The sequence below is a fragment of the Bos indicus x Bos taurus genome, chromosome 4 (assembly GCF_003369695.1).
Source record: "Bos indicus x Bos taurus breed Angus x Brahman F1 hybrid chromosome 4, Bos_hybrid_MaternalHap_v2.0, whole genome shotgun sequence".
NCBI classification, from domain to species: Eukaryota; Metazoa; Chordata; class Mammalia; order Artiodactyla; family Bovidae; genus Bos; species Bos indicus x Bos taurus.
The window spans coordinates 14,387,798-14,405,657 of NC_040079.1; the positions used below are offsets into that span (position 1 = coordinate 14,387,798).

At 38.1% G+C, this 17,860-nt stretch overlaps 1 protein-coding gene across 1 annotated transcript in view; it reads right to left on the reverse strand.

The window, feature by feature from the left end:
• MGAM2 (maltase-glucoamylase 2 (putative)) overlaps positions 1-17,505 on the reverse strand; it is a 91,174-nt gene extending 73,669 nt beyond the window's left edge. The window contains exons 1-4 of the mRNA XM_027538804.1: positions 17,400-17,505; positions 14,782-14,861; positions 444-567; positions 230-339 (exon numbers count right to left, since the gene is read on the reverse strand). Of these exons, the coding sequence (XP_027394605.1) occupies positions 230-339; positions 444-567; positions 14,782-14,861; positions 17,400-17,505 (420 nt within the window). The remainder of the gene's footprint in view (positions 1-229; positions 340-443; positions 568-14,781; positions 14,862-17,399) is intronic.
• Between the last annotated feature and the right edge of the window lie 355 nt (positions 17,506-17,860).

Below are 17,860 nucleotides of genomic sequence, written 5' to 3' on the forward strand. Positions count from 1 at the left end.
ATGACAACTTCTAATTCTTGACCCTTGGTTTCCTGATTTGAAAAGGAAATAAAAAAATCACGAGTCCCCCATCAAATAAACATCAGTCTGCCCATCCTATCAGGAAATTCCTGCAGACAGAATCAAAGGCACCTCCTGCCTTCAGAGCTTATAAAGGAGAATGATCTGAACACAGCATGGAGGCTCCGCTCTCTGCAGAGATGTCTTCAGTGATAACTATCAAGCTAACCTTAAAATGGAAACGATTGGATGTCTGATATTCAGCTCTGAAGAGGGTGTCGATTACATCATATCCAAACAGAGATGGTGATGGCAGCCTTCTCAACTGGGCCTCATACTCTAGAGGTCAAGGAAGGAGAGAGAAGTATTTGGTCTTTATTTTGCAGTTAACTTATCTGGTCCATATAAAGTGATCCCGGGGGCAACATTAGAGCAGTGCTCACCTGTGCTTGTATTTTTAACCAAATTGCTGATTTCGTAGCCCCAGTTCCTGGGGAAGAAGCACCAGGGGATGGCAGTATCTGGCACAGGTTTCCAGCAGCACTTATATCTCTGTCGGCAGACATCCTATAACAACATCACAGAATGAGCATTACATGAAATGAAGGAAAATACTAGTCATCTATTTATTTGTAACAAATTTTACGCCAAGAAGAATTTCTGATGGGGCACAATTCCATTCAGTCATGTATTTATTCTTCTTTTATTCATACATTTATCCAGCCATCCAATATACATGTATTACCTACTCAACAAGGAGCTATTAATAATAATACAGATAAATAAGACCCAGTTCTTGCCTTTAGCAAACTTACAATCTTCTTGTAAATCCAGGTACTTACAATATGATGAGTGCTGCAATGGTGTGCCCAGGGGCTGAGGGGACACACACACCAGCCACAATGTCCAGCCTAGAAGACTGGGGTGGGGATGGGTGTAGGGTGGGATTCCAGGTAAGTGAAAGGAAAGTCCAGCCCTAATTCACTAGGAGGGGTTAGACACGTGACCAGCAGAGCAGGACTCCAAGCAGAGAAAGGAGCATTGCGCAAGAGACTCAGTAAATCTGTAAGTTCATTGTGCCAAGAATACCAAGGGAGAGAAATGAGACTGGAGGCTCACAGTATCCATACCAACAGTGAGTTGAATGCTGGACCAAGCACTATGGACTTTCTCACGAGGAAGAGTCATGGAAATAGCTAACAATATGTGGATTCCCAAGTGGCGCTAGTTAGTGGTAAAGAACCTGCCTGCCAATGCAGGTGAGACATAAGAGATTGGGTTGGATCCCAGGGTTGGGAAAATCCCCTGGAGGAGGGCACGGCAACCCACTCCAGTATTCTTGGCTGGAGAATCCCATGGATGGAGGAGACTGGCGGGCTATAGTCCATGAGATCGCAAAGAGTTGGACACAGTTGAAGTGACTTAGCATGCACACGGCATGAAGAAATGCATTTCTAAGAAGTAAGAAAAGGAAAGCAAAGGAACACAGAGAAAGTTAAGATCAAACTAGGATAGACAGTGATGTCAAACAAATTTACAGTGTCCACAAGATAAAAAATAAACCACACTTGGTCTTTCACAGTGCCTTGATTATAGATTTTTTTAAAATTACTATCATTTGGTGAGATGTATTTTCTAAAGTTCCTACAAATTTTCTTTTTCATGTGTTGCCCATCCTGAACCCCCCTCCCACCTCCCTCCCCATCCCATCCCTCAGGGTCATCCCAGTGCACCAGCCCTGAGCACCCTGGCTCATGCATCAAACCTGGATTGGCAATCTGTTTCACATATGATAATATACATGTTTCAATGATAGATTAATTTACATAAAAATTTGTTTTGTTATAATAAATTAAATGGATGGCAAGTTGAACCAAAATGTTGAAATAAGCACAGGTATTCACCTCTCCACCCAACTGATTCTACATGAATTGACAGAAGTATCATTAAGAAAGAAATTACAATTCCATTGTAAAACAGCAAAATATAGTTCAGTACAGCAGACCAGAAAAGTTATGAAATTCCTGAAACACAGAAAATCAACTTTATCAGCTCTAGGGAAAACACATATTTATAGCTTAAAACACAAGAGAAGAAAAAGAACTGCTCCAAGCTGGGTAGGTGTGAAGAAGTGGAAGAGAAACCTGGGATGTAGCCCTGGATGATTAATTGGGAAGCTCTCACAGCTACTGGTTAGCTCCTGCTAATGGGTGGGCATCTGAAAGTGTTTATTCATAGGTTAAGGGACTGAGGGAGCTTCCCAGGTGGCTCAGTGGTAAGAATCTGCCTGCCAATGCACGATGTGCTGGAGACATAGGTTTGGATCAGGAAGATCCCCCTGGAGGAGGAAATGACAACCACTGCAGTATTCTTGCCTGGAAAATTCCATAGACAGAGGAGCCTGGTGGCCTATAGTCCATGGGGTCACAAAGGGTCAGACATAACTGAGCGACTGAGTAAGGGAGTGAGGAGACATGCTGGGAGCCAGAAGGTATGGCAACGCAGCAGCTAATAAACTGCCCCCACACAGGCCACCAGCACCACCCCAAGATAAGTATCCATTTTTCTCTCCATCAGCCCTCTCCTCCTCAATTCTCAGCATAAGCTAAGGCAAATAGGGCAGGCAGTCATAGATAATGAAATACAAAGATGACAGTCAAGCCACCCAACATTTGAGAGAAACTAACATCATAATCCATACATGACCACTGGAAAAACCATAGCTTTGACTAGACAGACTTTTGTTGGCAAAGTAATGTCTTTGCTTTTTAATATGCTATCTAGGTTGGTCATAACTTTTCTTCCAAGGAGCAAGCATCTTTTAATTTCATGGCTGCAGTCACCATCTGCAGTGATTTTGGAGCCCAAAAAAGAACACTGAAGAATTGATGCTTTTGAACTGTGCTGTTGGAGAAGACTCTTAAGAGTCCCTTGGACTTCAAGGAGATGCAACCAATCTATCCTAAGGGAAATCAGTCCTGAATATTCATTGGAAGGATTGATGCTGAAGCTGAAACTGCAATACTTTGGCCACATCATGCGAAGAACAGACTCATTTGAAAACACCCTGATGCTGGGAAAGATTGAAGGCAGGAGGAGAAGGGACGACAGAGGATGAGATGGTTGGATGTCATCACCAACTCAATGGACATGAGTTTGAGTAAGCTCTGGGAATTGGTGATGGACAGGGAAGCCTAGCATGCTGCAGTCCATGGAGTTGCAAAGAGTCGGACACACTGAGTGACTGAACTGAACATCATGATAGGAAGGGACCAAACTTAATAAACAAATTGGAGGAAGCAGTTGATAGAAAAAATATTATTAGCCTTCAAAATAAATGTAATTACTACCTTCAGACACAGGCACACAGCAGTTGCTTCCATCAAGAAAAGCAATAAATAGTGCTGAAAGTGAAGATATCTAACAGCAAGGTTTAAAATTCAGTATTTGTACTGAATAACAAAAAGGAAACAATAAAAGAAAGAAGCATCAAGGCAAGAAAATAGTTTTAATTCAATTCAAGATTATCCAAGAACATAATACACAAAGATAAATAAATGGAAGTAGAAAGGGTAAGTCAAGTGGCCAATGGACTCACAGAGCAACATTCAGCTAGAAGATTCCAAAAGGGGTGAAAAGAGAAATAGAGGAGGAAAGGGGGAACCAAGGAAAGAGAGAAAGTAATGTTATATATCACGAGCAACTTAATATACAACACAGGAAACTGGAAAAGAACAAAATAAAGCCATAAAAGCTACATGAAAAACTAATAAGTAAAAGCAGTAATTAATGAAAGAGAAAAGAAGCAAGTACCTACAGTCAATTCAAAACATGAAATTTTTTTTCCAGGTAATAATCTAAGAATATGTGCTACTGTGTTGTCAGCGAGCATTGTAAAGTAAGCCAGACATCCCCATGAAATAGACCTAGCTTCTACTATTGCTTTGAAATTCTATTTTTATTATAAACTAAATTTAAGTGTACAAATATGAGAATATGAATATGTGTTTAGGGACTTCTTATTATATTCTAATGGTGTACATATCAACTCCTGCTATAATTCCACACTGATAATTATTATAGTGTGAAGACATGTTTTGGTGTTAGTTTGGCAGATCAATAAACCTAAAGGAGACTCTTTGAAAAGATCTAAGAATATGAAAACATTATCAAGTCCTATTTTGACAAAGAGGGAGGGGAGCAAACAAGATTAGGAACAAAAAAATGCAGAATGACACCAGATACTAGGATTTCTTAACATAAATAAGAATTAAGAGAAAACTGTTTGCACAAATATTTACCAATGAATGGGAAACTGTAATTTGAATCTTAAAATAGTGAAACATTAGATAATCAAGATTAGATTAGAAGAGACAAAAAATCAAATGACCATTAACCATGAAAATTGTAAAAAGTAGTCAAAGGCCTTTCCCTAAAACAATTATATTTTGCCCTTATGATTTAAGGAATAGAATATTCTCATGTGTATATATATATATATATATATATATATATATATTAAGAACAAGGTAAAAAAGCGTTCTGATTAATTTTATTAAACTAGAATAATCCTGGCAACAAACTAGATAAGGAGAGGCCAAGCAAACAATCAAATAAAAATATAAAAGCCAATTTCACTTTAAAAAGATAGATATGTATCTTTTGAAGATAGAAACTCTTCAAGCCAGGAGGGAATGGCAAGACATACTTAAAATGATGAAAGAAAATAACCTACAGCCCAGATTATTGTACCCAGCAAGGATCTCATTCAAGTATGAAGGAGAAATCAAAAGCTTTTCAGACAAGCAAAAGCTGAGAGAATTCTGCACCACCAAACCAGCTCTCCAACAAATACTAAAGGATATTCTCTAGACAGGAAACACAAAAATGGTGTGTAAACTCGAACCCAAAACAATAAAGTAAATGGCAACGGGATCATACTTATTAGTAATTACCTTAAACGTAAATGGGTTGAATGCCCCAACCAAAAGACAAAGACTGGCTGAATGGATACAAAAACAAGACCCCTACATATGTTGTCTACAAGAGACCCACCTCAAAACAGGGGACACATACAGACTGAAAGTGAAGGGCTGGAAAAAGATTTTCCATGCAAATTGGGACCAAAAGAAAGCAGGAGTCACAATACTCGTATCAGATAAATTAGACTTTAAAACAAAGGCTGTGAAAAGAGACAAAGAAGGTCACTACAGAATGATCAAAGGATCAATCCAAGAAGAAGATATAACAATTATAAATATATATCCACCCAACATGGGAGCACCGCAGTATGTAAGACAAATCCTAACAAGTATGAAAGGAGAAATTAACAATAACACAATAATAGTGGGAGACTTTAATACCCCACTCACACTTATGGATAGATCAACTAAACAGAAAATTAACAAGGAAAAAAAAAAAAAAACATGTATCTATAAAGCTCACTAAAGCAAAGCACAGTAAAATGAGGTATGGCAATAAAAGGCGTTAAATTTATCAAATAAAAACAAAATAATAAAGTGCTGAAAAATTAAAGCTGTCAATTCTGTAATAGATATTTATTGAAAGTATCTTTTGAAATGGGGGTGAAAACACCTTCAGAGAAATGAAAGCTAAGGAAGCATGCACGAGCTATAAAAAATGATAAAGTCCTTTATGAATGATGATAATATCAAAACAAAACTGGGAAATACAGGAAGGAGTAAAGAGCACTATGAACAGTCAATACATGGATAAACATTAGAAACTATTCTCTTTTCTTAATTTCTTCATGGTAAACTATCAACATTATATTGTGAAATTTTTCAGAAAAACAAAGAATATGGTATGACATAGTTCTGTCTTAGATATTATGCAAGTGGGATGAATACTGAAAATAACTAAAGTACCTCATGGTACATATTTTCAAAAAAAAAAAGAAGACCGTGGTGAGAATTTTTCTCTCTCTCTCTGACAGGGGGAGAGGTGAGACAGTAGAGGGGAGAAGTACTATGTGGGATTAAGAAATATAAATAGTATAAATAACATATGATATATGCACTATTATTATACCCATTTCATACATGAGAAAACAGAGGCATAAGGAGTTCAAGGCTTGCCCAAGTAATGGAGATAGAATAGAATAGTTATACAGGTAGTTATAAAAGTCCCAGTAGGGGATTATAGGTAGAAAAGGGAAACCTGGGGAAAAAAGAAAAAAAAAAAATAAAAAGATAGATATGTAAAATTTTAATAAAATGTTAGCAATCTGAATTCATTAGGGTATTAAAAGAATTAACTCATAATAGTCAAGAGAGGATTCTCAAGAGAATGCTACAGTGGTTCAAAATTAAAAAATCTTTTTAGTATAATTCACAACATTGACAAAAAAAAATTATATAATCATCTCAAGCACTTTTTAATATATAAAAATGACCCAAATTTTAAAAGCAAGTTATTAAATAAGATATAGAGAACAACTAAATTCAGGTGAAAACAAAACCAAAAATATATAAATATATGTACAAAATATATAAATACCTGTGTTAACATAGGCAAAAGCTTAGAAAATTCAAGGGAAGGCTACATACAAAGCTCTTGACCTGATTCTGGGGAGGTGATTTGGAAATAAAGAGAAAGCATTACAAATATGGACTTTCCTATTTTTATTTTGTACATAACTATAATGTCTGAATCTTTCATACTAAAGGAATATATCCAAGTATAGATTTTGTGATTTAAAAAACAAAAGAATATGTCACAATACTACTCATTTAGCAAGTATTTTAGATGCTGGTCTCTAAGATTCAGACACGACTGAGCAACTTCATTTTCACTTTTCACTTTCATGCATTGGAGAAGGAAATGGAAGCCCACTCCAGTCGTCTTGCCTGGAGAATCCCAGGGACAGGGGAGCCTGGTGGGAGTCGAGCAGAGTTGGACACGACTGAAGCGACTTAGCAGCAGCAGCAGCAACAACATCTACTATAATTGCTCTGAAAAATCACAGTATAAATGTGTATGCCTGTGACTGATTCATGTTGATGTATGGCAGAAACCAATGCAATATTGTAAGCAAGTATTCTCCAATGGTTTTTCCTGTGGTCATGTATGGATATGAGAGTTGGACTGTGAAGAAGGCTGAGCGCCGAAGAATTGATGCCTTTGAACTGTGATGTTGGAGAAGACTCTTGAGAGTCCCTTGGACTGCAAGGAGATCCAACCAGTCCATTCTAAAGGAGATCAGCCCTGGGATTTCTTTGGAAGGAATGATGCTAAAGCTGAAACTCCAGTACTTTGGCCACCTCATGCGAAGAGTTGACTCACTGGAAAAGACTCTGATGCTGGGAGGGATTGGGGGCAGGAGGAGAAGGGGACAACAGAAGATGAGATGGCTGGATGGCATCACTGAGTCAATGGACATGAGTCTGAGTGAACTCTGGGAGTTGGTGATGGACAGGGAGGCCTGGTGTGCTTCGATTCATGAGGTCGCAAAGAGTCGGACACGACTGAGCGACTGAACTGAACTGAACTGATCCTCCAATTAAAAGTTAATTAAATTAAAATAACTAAGTAAATATAACAGATCAATCTTTCACGCTTATTATAAACAAAGCAATTACAGGGAAGGACAAGGAAGCCTGGCATGCTACAGTCCATGGGCTCACAAAGACTCAGACACAACTTCAGTTCTGTTCAGTTCAGTTCAGTCGCTCAGTCGTGTCCGACTCTTTGCAACCCCATGAATCGAAGCACTTCAGGCCTCCCTGTCCATCACCAACTCCCAGAGTTTACCCAAACTCACATCCATCGAGTCAGTGATGCCATCCAGCCATCTCATCCTCTGTCGTCCCCTTCTCCTCCTGCCCCCAATCCCTCCCAGCATCAGAGTCTTTTCCAATGAGTCAACTCTTCACATGAGGTAGCCAAAGTATTGGAGTTTCAGCCTCAGCATCAGTCCTTCCAATGAACACCCAGGGCTGATCTCCTTTAGAATGGACTGGTTGGATCTCCTTACAGTCCAAGGGACTCTCAAGAGTCTTCTTCAACATCACAGTTCAAAAGCATAAATTCTTCAACGCTCAGCTTTCTTCACAGTCCAGCTCTCACATCCATACATGACCACTGGAAAAACTATAGCCTTGACTAGATGGACCTTTATTGGCAAAGTAATGTCTCTGCTTTTGAATATGCTATCTAGGTTGGTCATAACTTTCCTTCCAAGGAGTAAGCGTCTTTTAATTTCATGGCTGCAATCACCATCTGCAGTGATTTTGGAGCCCAAAAATATAAAGTCTGACACTGTTTCCACTGTTTCCCCATCTATTTGCCATTAAGTGATGGGACCGGATGCCATGATCTTAATTTTCTGAATGTTGAGCTTTAAGCCAAATTTTTCACTCTCCTCTTTCACTTTCATCAAAAGGCTTTTTAGTTCCTCTTCACTTTCTGCCATAAGGGTGGTGTCATCTGCATATCTGAGATTATTGGTATTTCTCTCGGCAATCTTCATTCCAGCTTGTGCTTCTTCCAGCCCAGTGTTTCTCATGATGTACTCTGCATATAAGTTAAATAAGCGGGGTGACAGTATACAGCCTTGACATACTCCTTTTCCTATTTGGAACCAGTCTGTTGTTCCATGTCCAGTTCTAACTGTTGCTTCCTGACCTGCATACAGATTTCTCAAGAGGCAGATCAAGTGGTCTGGTATTCCCATCTCTTTCAGAATTTTCCACAGTTTATTGTGATCCACACAGTCAAAGGCTTTGGCATAGTCAATAAAGCAGAAATAGATGTTTTTCTGGAACTCTCTTGCTTGTTCCATGATCCAGCAGATGTTGGCAATTTGATCTCTGGTTCCTCTGCCTTTTCTAAAACCAGCTTGAACATCTGAAAGTACACAGTTCACATATCACTGAAGCCTGGCTTGGAGAACTTTGAGCATTACTAGCGTGTGAGATGAATGCAATTGTGCAGTATTTTGAGCATTCTTTGGCATTGCCTTTCTTTGGGATTGGAATGAAAACTGACCTTTTCTAGTCCTGTGGCCACTGCTGAGTTTTCCAAATTTGGTGGCATATTGAGTGCAGCAGTTTCACAGCATCATCTTCCAGGATTTGAAATAGCTTAACTGGAATTCCATCACCTCCACTAGCTTTGTTCGTCGTGATGCTTTCTAAGGCCCACTTGACTTCACATTCCAGGATGTCTGGCTCTAGGTGAATGATCACACCATTGTGATTATCCGGGTCGTGAAGATCTTTTTTGCACAGTTCTGTGTATTCTTGCCACCTCTTCTTAATATCTTCTGCTTCTGTTAGCTCCATACCATTTCTGCCTTTATTGAGCCCATCTTTGCATGAGATGTTCCCTTGGTATCTCTAATTTTCTTGAAGTAGGAAGTAAAAAAACACCTGGAGTAACAGGCAAATTTGGCCTTGGAGTATGGAATGAAGCAGGGCAAAGGCTAATAGAGTTTTGCCAAGAGAACACACTGGTCATAGCAAACACCCTCTTCCAACAACACAAGAGAAGACTCTACACATGGACATCACCAGATGGTGAACACCAAAATCAGATTGATTATATTCTTTGCAGCCAAAGATGGAGAAGCTCTATACAGTCAGCAAAAACAAGACTGGCAGCTGACTGTGGCTCAGATCATGAACTCCTTATTGTCAAATTCAGACTTAAATTGAAGAAAGTAGGGAAAACCACTAGACTATTCAGGTATGACCTAAGTCAAATCCCTTATGATTATACAGTAGAAGTGAGAAATAGATTTAAGGGACTAGATCTGATAGACAGAGTGCCTGATGAACTATGGATGGAGGTTTGTGACATTGTACAGGAGACAGGGATCAAGACCATCCCCATGGAAAAGAAATGCAAAAAAGCAAAATGGCTGTCTGAGGAGGCCTTAGCTGTGAAAAGAAGAGAAGCCAAAAGCAAAGGAGAAAAGGAAAGATATAAGCATCTGAATGCAGAGTTCCAAAGAGTAGCAAGGAGAGATAAGAAAGCCTTCCTCAGGGATCAATGCAAAGAAATAGAGGAAAACAACAGAATGGGAAAGACTAGAGGTCTCTTCAAGAAAATTAGAGATACCAAGGGAACATTTCATGCAAAGATGGGCTCGATAAAGGACAGACACAACTTAGATGGAACAAAAATTAGATTATAGCCGTACAATCTCCTTAAAAGTACTTACTAATCCTCCAAATATATAAGCGATATTCCTGCTTCATCCTCTTTAAATACAAAATAGGTTGGAAGGGATCAGTGGAGAAGTTTGGGAATTTTGGGTAACTTCTAGGCTGTTGAGTTTCCTAAATCTGAGACAGATATTTAAGTAGCCCTGCTACCTCTGAGGCTGAGATCTTTAGAGTTCAAAAGATCAGTTACATTGCCATAAATCATTCCAAAGTCTACCAACCTCTATTAAAAAAAGAAAAAAAAAAAAAACAGGTAAGACAAGAAATCCAATACAGTCAGATAAACACAGCACTTCTGCATGAAGTCTGCCCTAACATTCCTGTCTCAGTTTTAAGGCACTTCCTGTATCCCAGACACCAGAAGTGAAGTGAAACCTTTGAGATATACATACGGCCTTTTTGGTTTCCATAGTTATGCAATAACACAGATCCTCGTAAACTCACACCTGGATTATGGCAACTGACTCATAACAAATCTATCTCTATGCTTTCCTTAGCACCAAACTTTTCTAAAGAGTACTCTTCAGTTGTCTTTCTCATAGACTTTTATGTCATTTTGCCCTCAGAAATTACTGACTAATGGAACTTGAGAACTGAAAATAGGCTTGGAAATTATCTTATTCAACTTCCATTTGAGGCAAGGATTTTTTTTTCAGTAGAGTCTCTGATGGATGCTTTAATTCTGTGAAAGATCTGTAGCCAACTTCTTTCAAAATCAGAGATTCCTCTTTAGAGTTAACATTTTACTTTTACTTTTAATGTTTACTGAAATGTTATTTCTTATATTATTTAAAATCAGTCTCCATTTTCTAAAACCTACTATAGCTGCATATCCCAAAGTATACAGAAAAATTAGAATGAAAAAGTATCCTTAGTGTTACAAGGAGAAAAATGTACATTTGAAAAAATCTTAAATGGTCATTATTTGCAGGTAACACTGTTGTAAAAGGAAAATCCAAGAGGCCATAGACAAACTAGGAGAATTAATAAGTAAATTTAGTGTGATTTCTGTTTTAAGACCAGCAAATATTTAAAAAATCAACTTTAAATCTATATGCCAACAACAGCTAAATGGAAAATTAAAAATAATATTTAAATAAAATCAAACATAAAGTACTTAGAAAAATTTTGGAAAAAACTTATGTCTTCTGTACCAAAAATCTCAAAACCAAAATCTTAATAAATAAGTCGAAAAATATATTGCATTCATGGATTAGAATATTCACTTATAAAGATGTCAATTCTCCCAAAATTAATCTATGAATTTTATGTGATCAGAATCAAATTTATGGTGGGTTTTGAGAGGAAGCTGACAGGCTGATTCTAAAATTAATTCAGAAATCTAAAGGGTCAAAAATAAGCAGGGCAATCTTAAAGAAAAATAATGATTTGGAGAACTTACTCAACTACATGTCAAGACTTACTATGTTGCTGTTGTTCAGTTGCTTAGTCTGGTCTGACTCTTTTGTGACCCCATGGACTATAGCCCACTAAGCTCCTCTGTCCATGGGATTTTTCAGGCAAGAAAAGTGGAATGGATAGCCATTTCCTTCTCCAGGGGATCTTCCTGACCTAGGATCGAGCCGCATCTCTGCTGATCCCACATTGCAGACAAATTCTTTACCGTTAGAGCCATCAGGGAAGCTCCAAGATTTACTATAAAGCTATAATAAAGAGCTTTTCTGGTGTCTTAGAAGGTTAAGAATCTGCCTGCAATGCAGGAGACCTGGGTTTTATCCCTGGATCCAGAAGATCCCCTGGAGAAGGGAATGGCAACCCACTTCAGTATTCTTGCCTGGAGAATCCCATGGACAAGGAGCCTGGAGGGCAACAGTCCATGGAGTCACAAAGAGTCGGACACGACTGACTAACAGTAATGAAGGTAATGTGAAATTAGCAAAACAGCAGACAGACTAACACTGGAACAAAATAAGAGACTCTAGAAATAGATCAACATAAACAAAGATATATGATTTATAGTAAAGGTGGCATTACAATGCAGAGGGTGAAGGATGGTAATTTCAGTAAGCAGTGATGGGTCTATTAGAAATTCAAGGAAAAAAATATTCTGGACTCCTACCTGACACCATACACAAAAGTCAACTCTAGACTTATTTTAAGATCTCAGTGTGGAAGATAAAAACAACAATGCCTTTAGAGAAAAAAAAATAGAAATACATTTTTCTAACCTTGGAGTAAGCAAGAATTTTTAAGTAGAATACAAAATTCACTAACTATAAAGTAGGTTTGTTAAAATTAAAAACTTTTTCATCAAAAGTCACCATGAAGAGTGTTAAAAGTCAAACCACAGTGTAAGGAAATACTTAAAATTTATATGACAAAAGATTTGCATCCAAAATATGTAAATACTACAAAGTGATAAGAAAAATATGAACATCCCAATAGAAAAAACTAGACAAAAACAAGAAATGGAAAAGACCCTTCACAAATATGATTATCCATCTAGCCAATCAGGATATGAAAGTGTCTAACTTCATTAGTCATGAGGAACAAACAAATTAAAGCCACAGAACAGTTATATTGAAAAAGAAAAACATACAAAGAGTAGGTTAGGATATAGAGCAAATGAACTCAGGAGGGAATGTAAATTGGTACAAATACTTTGAGAAAACATTTTTGTATTATCATGGAAGATAATTAAGATAAAAATCCTATGAACTGGATTTTTCATTGTTTAATTATTTGCCTAGGGTATAACTATAAGGGTTGCTGTACTAGTCTCTCAGTTATGTCTGACTCTTTGCGACCCCATGGACTATAGCCAGCCAGGCTCCTCTGTCCATGGGATTATCCAGGAAAGAATACTGGAGTGGGTAGCCATTTCTTCTCCAGGGGATCTCCCCGACTCAGGGGAGAATCCAGGTCTACTACATTGGCAGGCAGATTCTTTACATCTAAATCACCAGGGAAGCCCATATAAATATATACTCAATGACAATAAAATGAGCTATATAAACCACTTTAGAAACAATGAGAAATTTAAGTTGGTCAAATTGTATAATTAATATAATATGTTATAGCATAATATATTATATCAATATAATATATAATAAAATTTAATAAATATAATATTTACTATAAATAATATTTGATAAAAATAAAATAATCTTTAGTAATAAAAGAAGCGCCAGTTAGCAAATATAATAAACTATATTTACAACAAAAACCTTGTATATGCAACATCTAGGAAAAATATTTCATAATACATCTGTAATGAAATATATCTTTCCCATTCTGTTGTTTTCCTGTTTCCTTGCATTGATCGCTGAGGAAGGCTTTCTTATCTCTCCTTGCTATTCTTCGGAACTCTGCATTCAGATGCTTATATCTTTCCTTTTCTCCTTTGTTTTTGCTTCTCTTCTTTTCTCAGATATTTGTAAGGCCTCCTCAGACAGCTATTTTACTTTTTTGCATTTCTTTTCCATGGTGATGGTCTTGATCCCTGTCTCCAAAGGAGATCAGTCCTGAGTGTTCATTGGAAGGAATGATGCTAAAGCTGAAACTCCAGTAATTTGGCCACCCCATGGGAAGAGTTGATTCATTGGAAAAGACCCTGATGCTGGGAGGAATTGCGGTCAGGAGGAGAAGGGAATGACAGAGGATGAGATGGCTGGATGGCATCACTGACTCGATGGACAGGAGTCTGAGTGAACTCCAGGAGTTGGTGATGGACAGGGAGGCCTGGCATGCTGGGATTCATGGGGTCGCAAAGAGTTGGACACGACTGAGCGACTGAACTGAACTGAACGAAATATATATGAAAACAGTTGAGAAATATGCATATATGTATAAAAGAGTTGAAATGAAAAGAGGTTGTATTGAACATGTTTTTAAAATGAGAAGGTTTAAAATTATGTCACTGTTACCTAAATTAAACCTAAAATTTAATGCAGTCCTAATTATGGGATGTAGAATATAGAATATGAGATAAAGAAATACAGTCTAAATATCTATACCTTTATGATAAAGTCATTAAGTTACAATTAAGAAGGCTTCCAATAGTTGACATTCTTATGGAAACTACTCAAGTAGAAAATCTATGTTTTCTAACATATGTTCTTTGGGATGACTTGCCAATAACATGATTTCAGAAGATTCTTATTATAACAAGTCATTTGGGCTCTACAACAACTCAGTCATTTATATATGCTTGATGGCCTCTATTCTCAAGGAATGTGAATTCAAGCCCTCAAACATTAACCTTTCCATGACTCCTTGGAATCACGGTAGGATACATTCAGCAACATGGAGAACTCTCCCTCTACTCTGGACTTCAGACCCCATGGCCAACCCTTTTGTTAGTTCCTCCTCCTCTTCCTTTTACCCCTGGCTGCTTCCCTGATTTCCTTGGTGTTGCCTGGTGGGCTGCTGGGGTCGCACAGAGTTGGACACGACTGAAGCAACTTAGCAGCAGCAGCAACAGCTGTTCATTTCATCAGGCAAGAAAGAAAGTACTCCAAATAAGTCAAGAGGCCCATAATCCACTCTATCACCACCCTCTCCCCACGGCACATACTCCTCTTTTCAATAAAACCCAGCAGGCCCACAACAAGGACCATTTTTCTCTGACCTCTGTCACCTCCTGGCCAGGGGCACAGTCTATCCTTTCTGATTCGGGGATTTCTGGGCACTCTGGAACAAATGAAGCACCTGCAGAGAAATTAAAGGACAAAACTGAAAATGTGGTGTGTACTCACAGTCCTAGGGAAGAAACAGCCCTAGACTTTAGTCAATTCTCCAGTCACTAATCGCTAGTAACTGGGATCTACATTTGCATAGAATGTTTAACACTTCTCCAAGGGTTCAACACGTTTACTTTTTGTTTTGCTGGGAGTTTTTTGAGACATAATTCACATACCATAAAATTCACGTGTTTAAAGTGTGCGATTCAACGGCTTATAATATTTTACAAAGTTGTCCCACTATGACCATCTAATGCCAGAACATTTTCATCACTCCAAAAGAAACCACATACTCATTAGTAGTCACTTCCCATTTCTCTCTTCTCCCAGTTCCTGGTAAACATGAATCTACTTTCTGTCTCTATGGATTTGCCTATTCTGAACATTTCATATAAACAGAATCATAAAATATGTGGCCTTTTACATCTGGCTTCTACCTGGTGTAATATTTTCAAGGTTCATTCATGTTGCAGCATTTAACAGTACTTTATTCTTTTTTGTGGCTGGATCATATTTCATGATATGAATATAACACTTCTTAAAATCTATGCTATGGTATGCTATGCTAAGTTGCTTCAGTCGTGTCCGACTCTTAGCGACCCCATGGACTGCAGCCTACCAGGCTCCTCTGTCTATGGGATTTTCCAGGCAAGAGTACTGGAGTGGGGTGCCATTTCTTTCTCTGCCTTAAAATCTACTCATCAGTTAATGTACATTTGGGTTGTTTTCAACTTACTGACTGTTCCCTTCCACAAGGGAAGGGGCTTCCTTTGCAGCTCAGCTGGTAAAGAATCTGCCTGCAATGCAGGAGACCTGGGTTTGATCCCTGGGTTGGGAAGATCCCCTGGAGAAGGGAATGGCAACCCATTCCAGTACTCTTGCCTGGAGAATTCCATGGACTGTGTAGTCCATGGGACCACAAAGAGTTGGACACAACTGAGCAACTTGCACTTTCATTTTAGTGGGTGTAAAGGATATTTCATTTGACTTGAATTTCCCAAACAACTGATGATATTGACTGTCATTTTCATGGCTTATTGGCCATTTATAGACATTCCATGAAGAAATGTCTGTTAACTCCTGTGCTCATTTTAGAAATTTGATTATTTTTCTTCTAATTTTGAATCATAAGATTTACGTATTCTGAACGCTAGATCATTTTCATGCACATCATTCACAAATATGTTCCTCCTTTAGTGGATTGTCATTTCACTTCCTTGATAGTGTTCTTTGAAGCACAAAATTTTTTATTTTGAAGTCCAATTTGCTCTTTTTTTTTTCTTTTGGATGCTATGCTTTTTTTTTTTTTTGAGTATCATATCTAAGAAACTGTTGCCTAACCCAAGGTCACAAATATTGATATTTATGCCTATGTTTTTCTTAGAATTTTATAGTTTTGGCTGTTACATTTTGAACTTTGATCCATTTTGAGTTATAGTTTTCATGTGCTACTTGCTACAGTCGTGTCTGACTCTTTTCGAGCCCACACACTGTAGGCTGCCAGGCTCCTCTGTCCATGGGAGTTTTCAGACAAGAATACTGGAGTAGGTTGCCGTTTCCTCCTCCATAGGATCTTCCCGACCCTGGGATCAAACCCTCGTCTCTCATGTCTCCTGCATGGGCAGGCAGATTGTTTACCATTAGTGCCACCTTGGAAGGGGGAACTTTCATGTATAAGGTGAATGTGATAACCACTACACCATGGAAAGAAGGCCTGTATATATTTTCATATCATCTCACAAAATCATAGTTGTTCCTAGAAAATACCTCAATGTTTACTGTGAAGAGTGGTGAAAAGAATGAATAGGTAGGATTATGCTGTGGGTACAGGTTCTTTTCACTACACACTAAATCTATATTGATATAGTGAGCTTTATCAAGCAGAGTAAACCTCAAACTCATTTTAAGAAAAGATTTTTGTATTGTGTATATTATTATTTGGAGTACAATGTGTGCAGGGAAGGCTTCCCTGGTGGCTCAGATGAAGGAAAGAAGGCATTCTGTGGGATGTTTCTATGAGAGAAGAATTTCAAAGGTATCCATGAAGAAATCATAGGCATTTATCAGAACATGGGCTGGAGGCGAATTGTAATTGACATATTTAGGTCAAGTTAATCAGTCCCTAACTCTACTGGAGCCCAATTTCTTTCTCCATAATGTAAAGGGACTGGGCACTGTTAACTATTCTTCTTGAAGACTTTTTTATTTCATTCATGACTCTAGGTTGAAGGACAGGCTTCTGATGAGTCTCATTTTGCATTTTGCTAAAATTACATCAAATGGGACTTGGAAGACCTTGAATATTACTAGCATTTCATTTTAGGTATAGTTGTAGAACAAGAACACAGCATTTGGAAATTTATCTAAATTAATTGTGGATATAGACTGTGAATAATGCCATGTGGTGGCATGCTGAGGAATAAAGAAATAAAAGGATGTCTTTGGCATCCTGAGGGGACTTCTGTTTCACTCCTTCCAATCCAATAGCCACAAGCATCTCCCTTACCTGAAGGCTTCTCCAACAGAAGCATCAGAAAGAGGATATCTACAGCAAGTACAATTATGATGAAGATGATCAGGAGGATTTCCAATGCACTAAGCTTCCTCGCCATCTAGATGAACACAGGCAACAGGATTAAAGTAAACTGCAAAACCCCATCATTCCAAAAGAATAGGTAGGCATCCTGATTAGTCTCCAACTCCTTGCCAGCTGACATGATTATCAGCATTCCTCTTTATGCAATCCAGAAGTATCTGTTCCAGCTCATCACAGTGTCTCCAAGAAACTCTGGTCAGTGCATCCAACACATGTAGGACTCTTGTCCTTTTTGTCTGCAAAGGGATCGATTACTGTCTAAGGAAAAATACATCAGACATAAAGAATTAAAGGGAGGGAAGGAGGAGTGGAACAGAGCATGGGAGAGACAGGAAGGGTTGAGATGGCTCCAAAAGCCACTTTGATCTTCA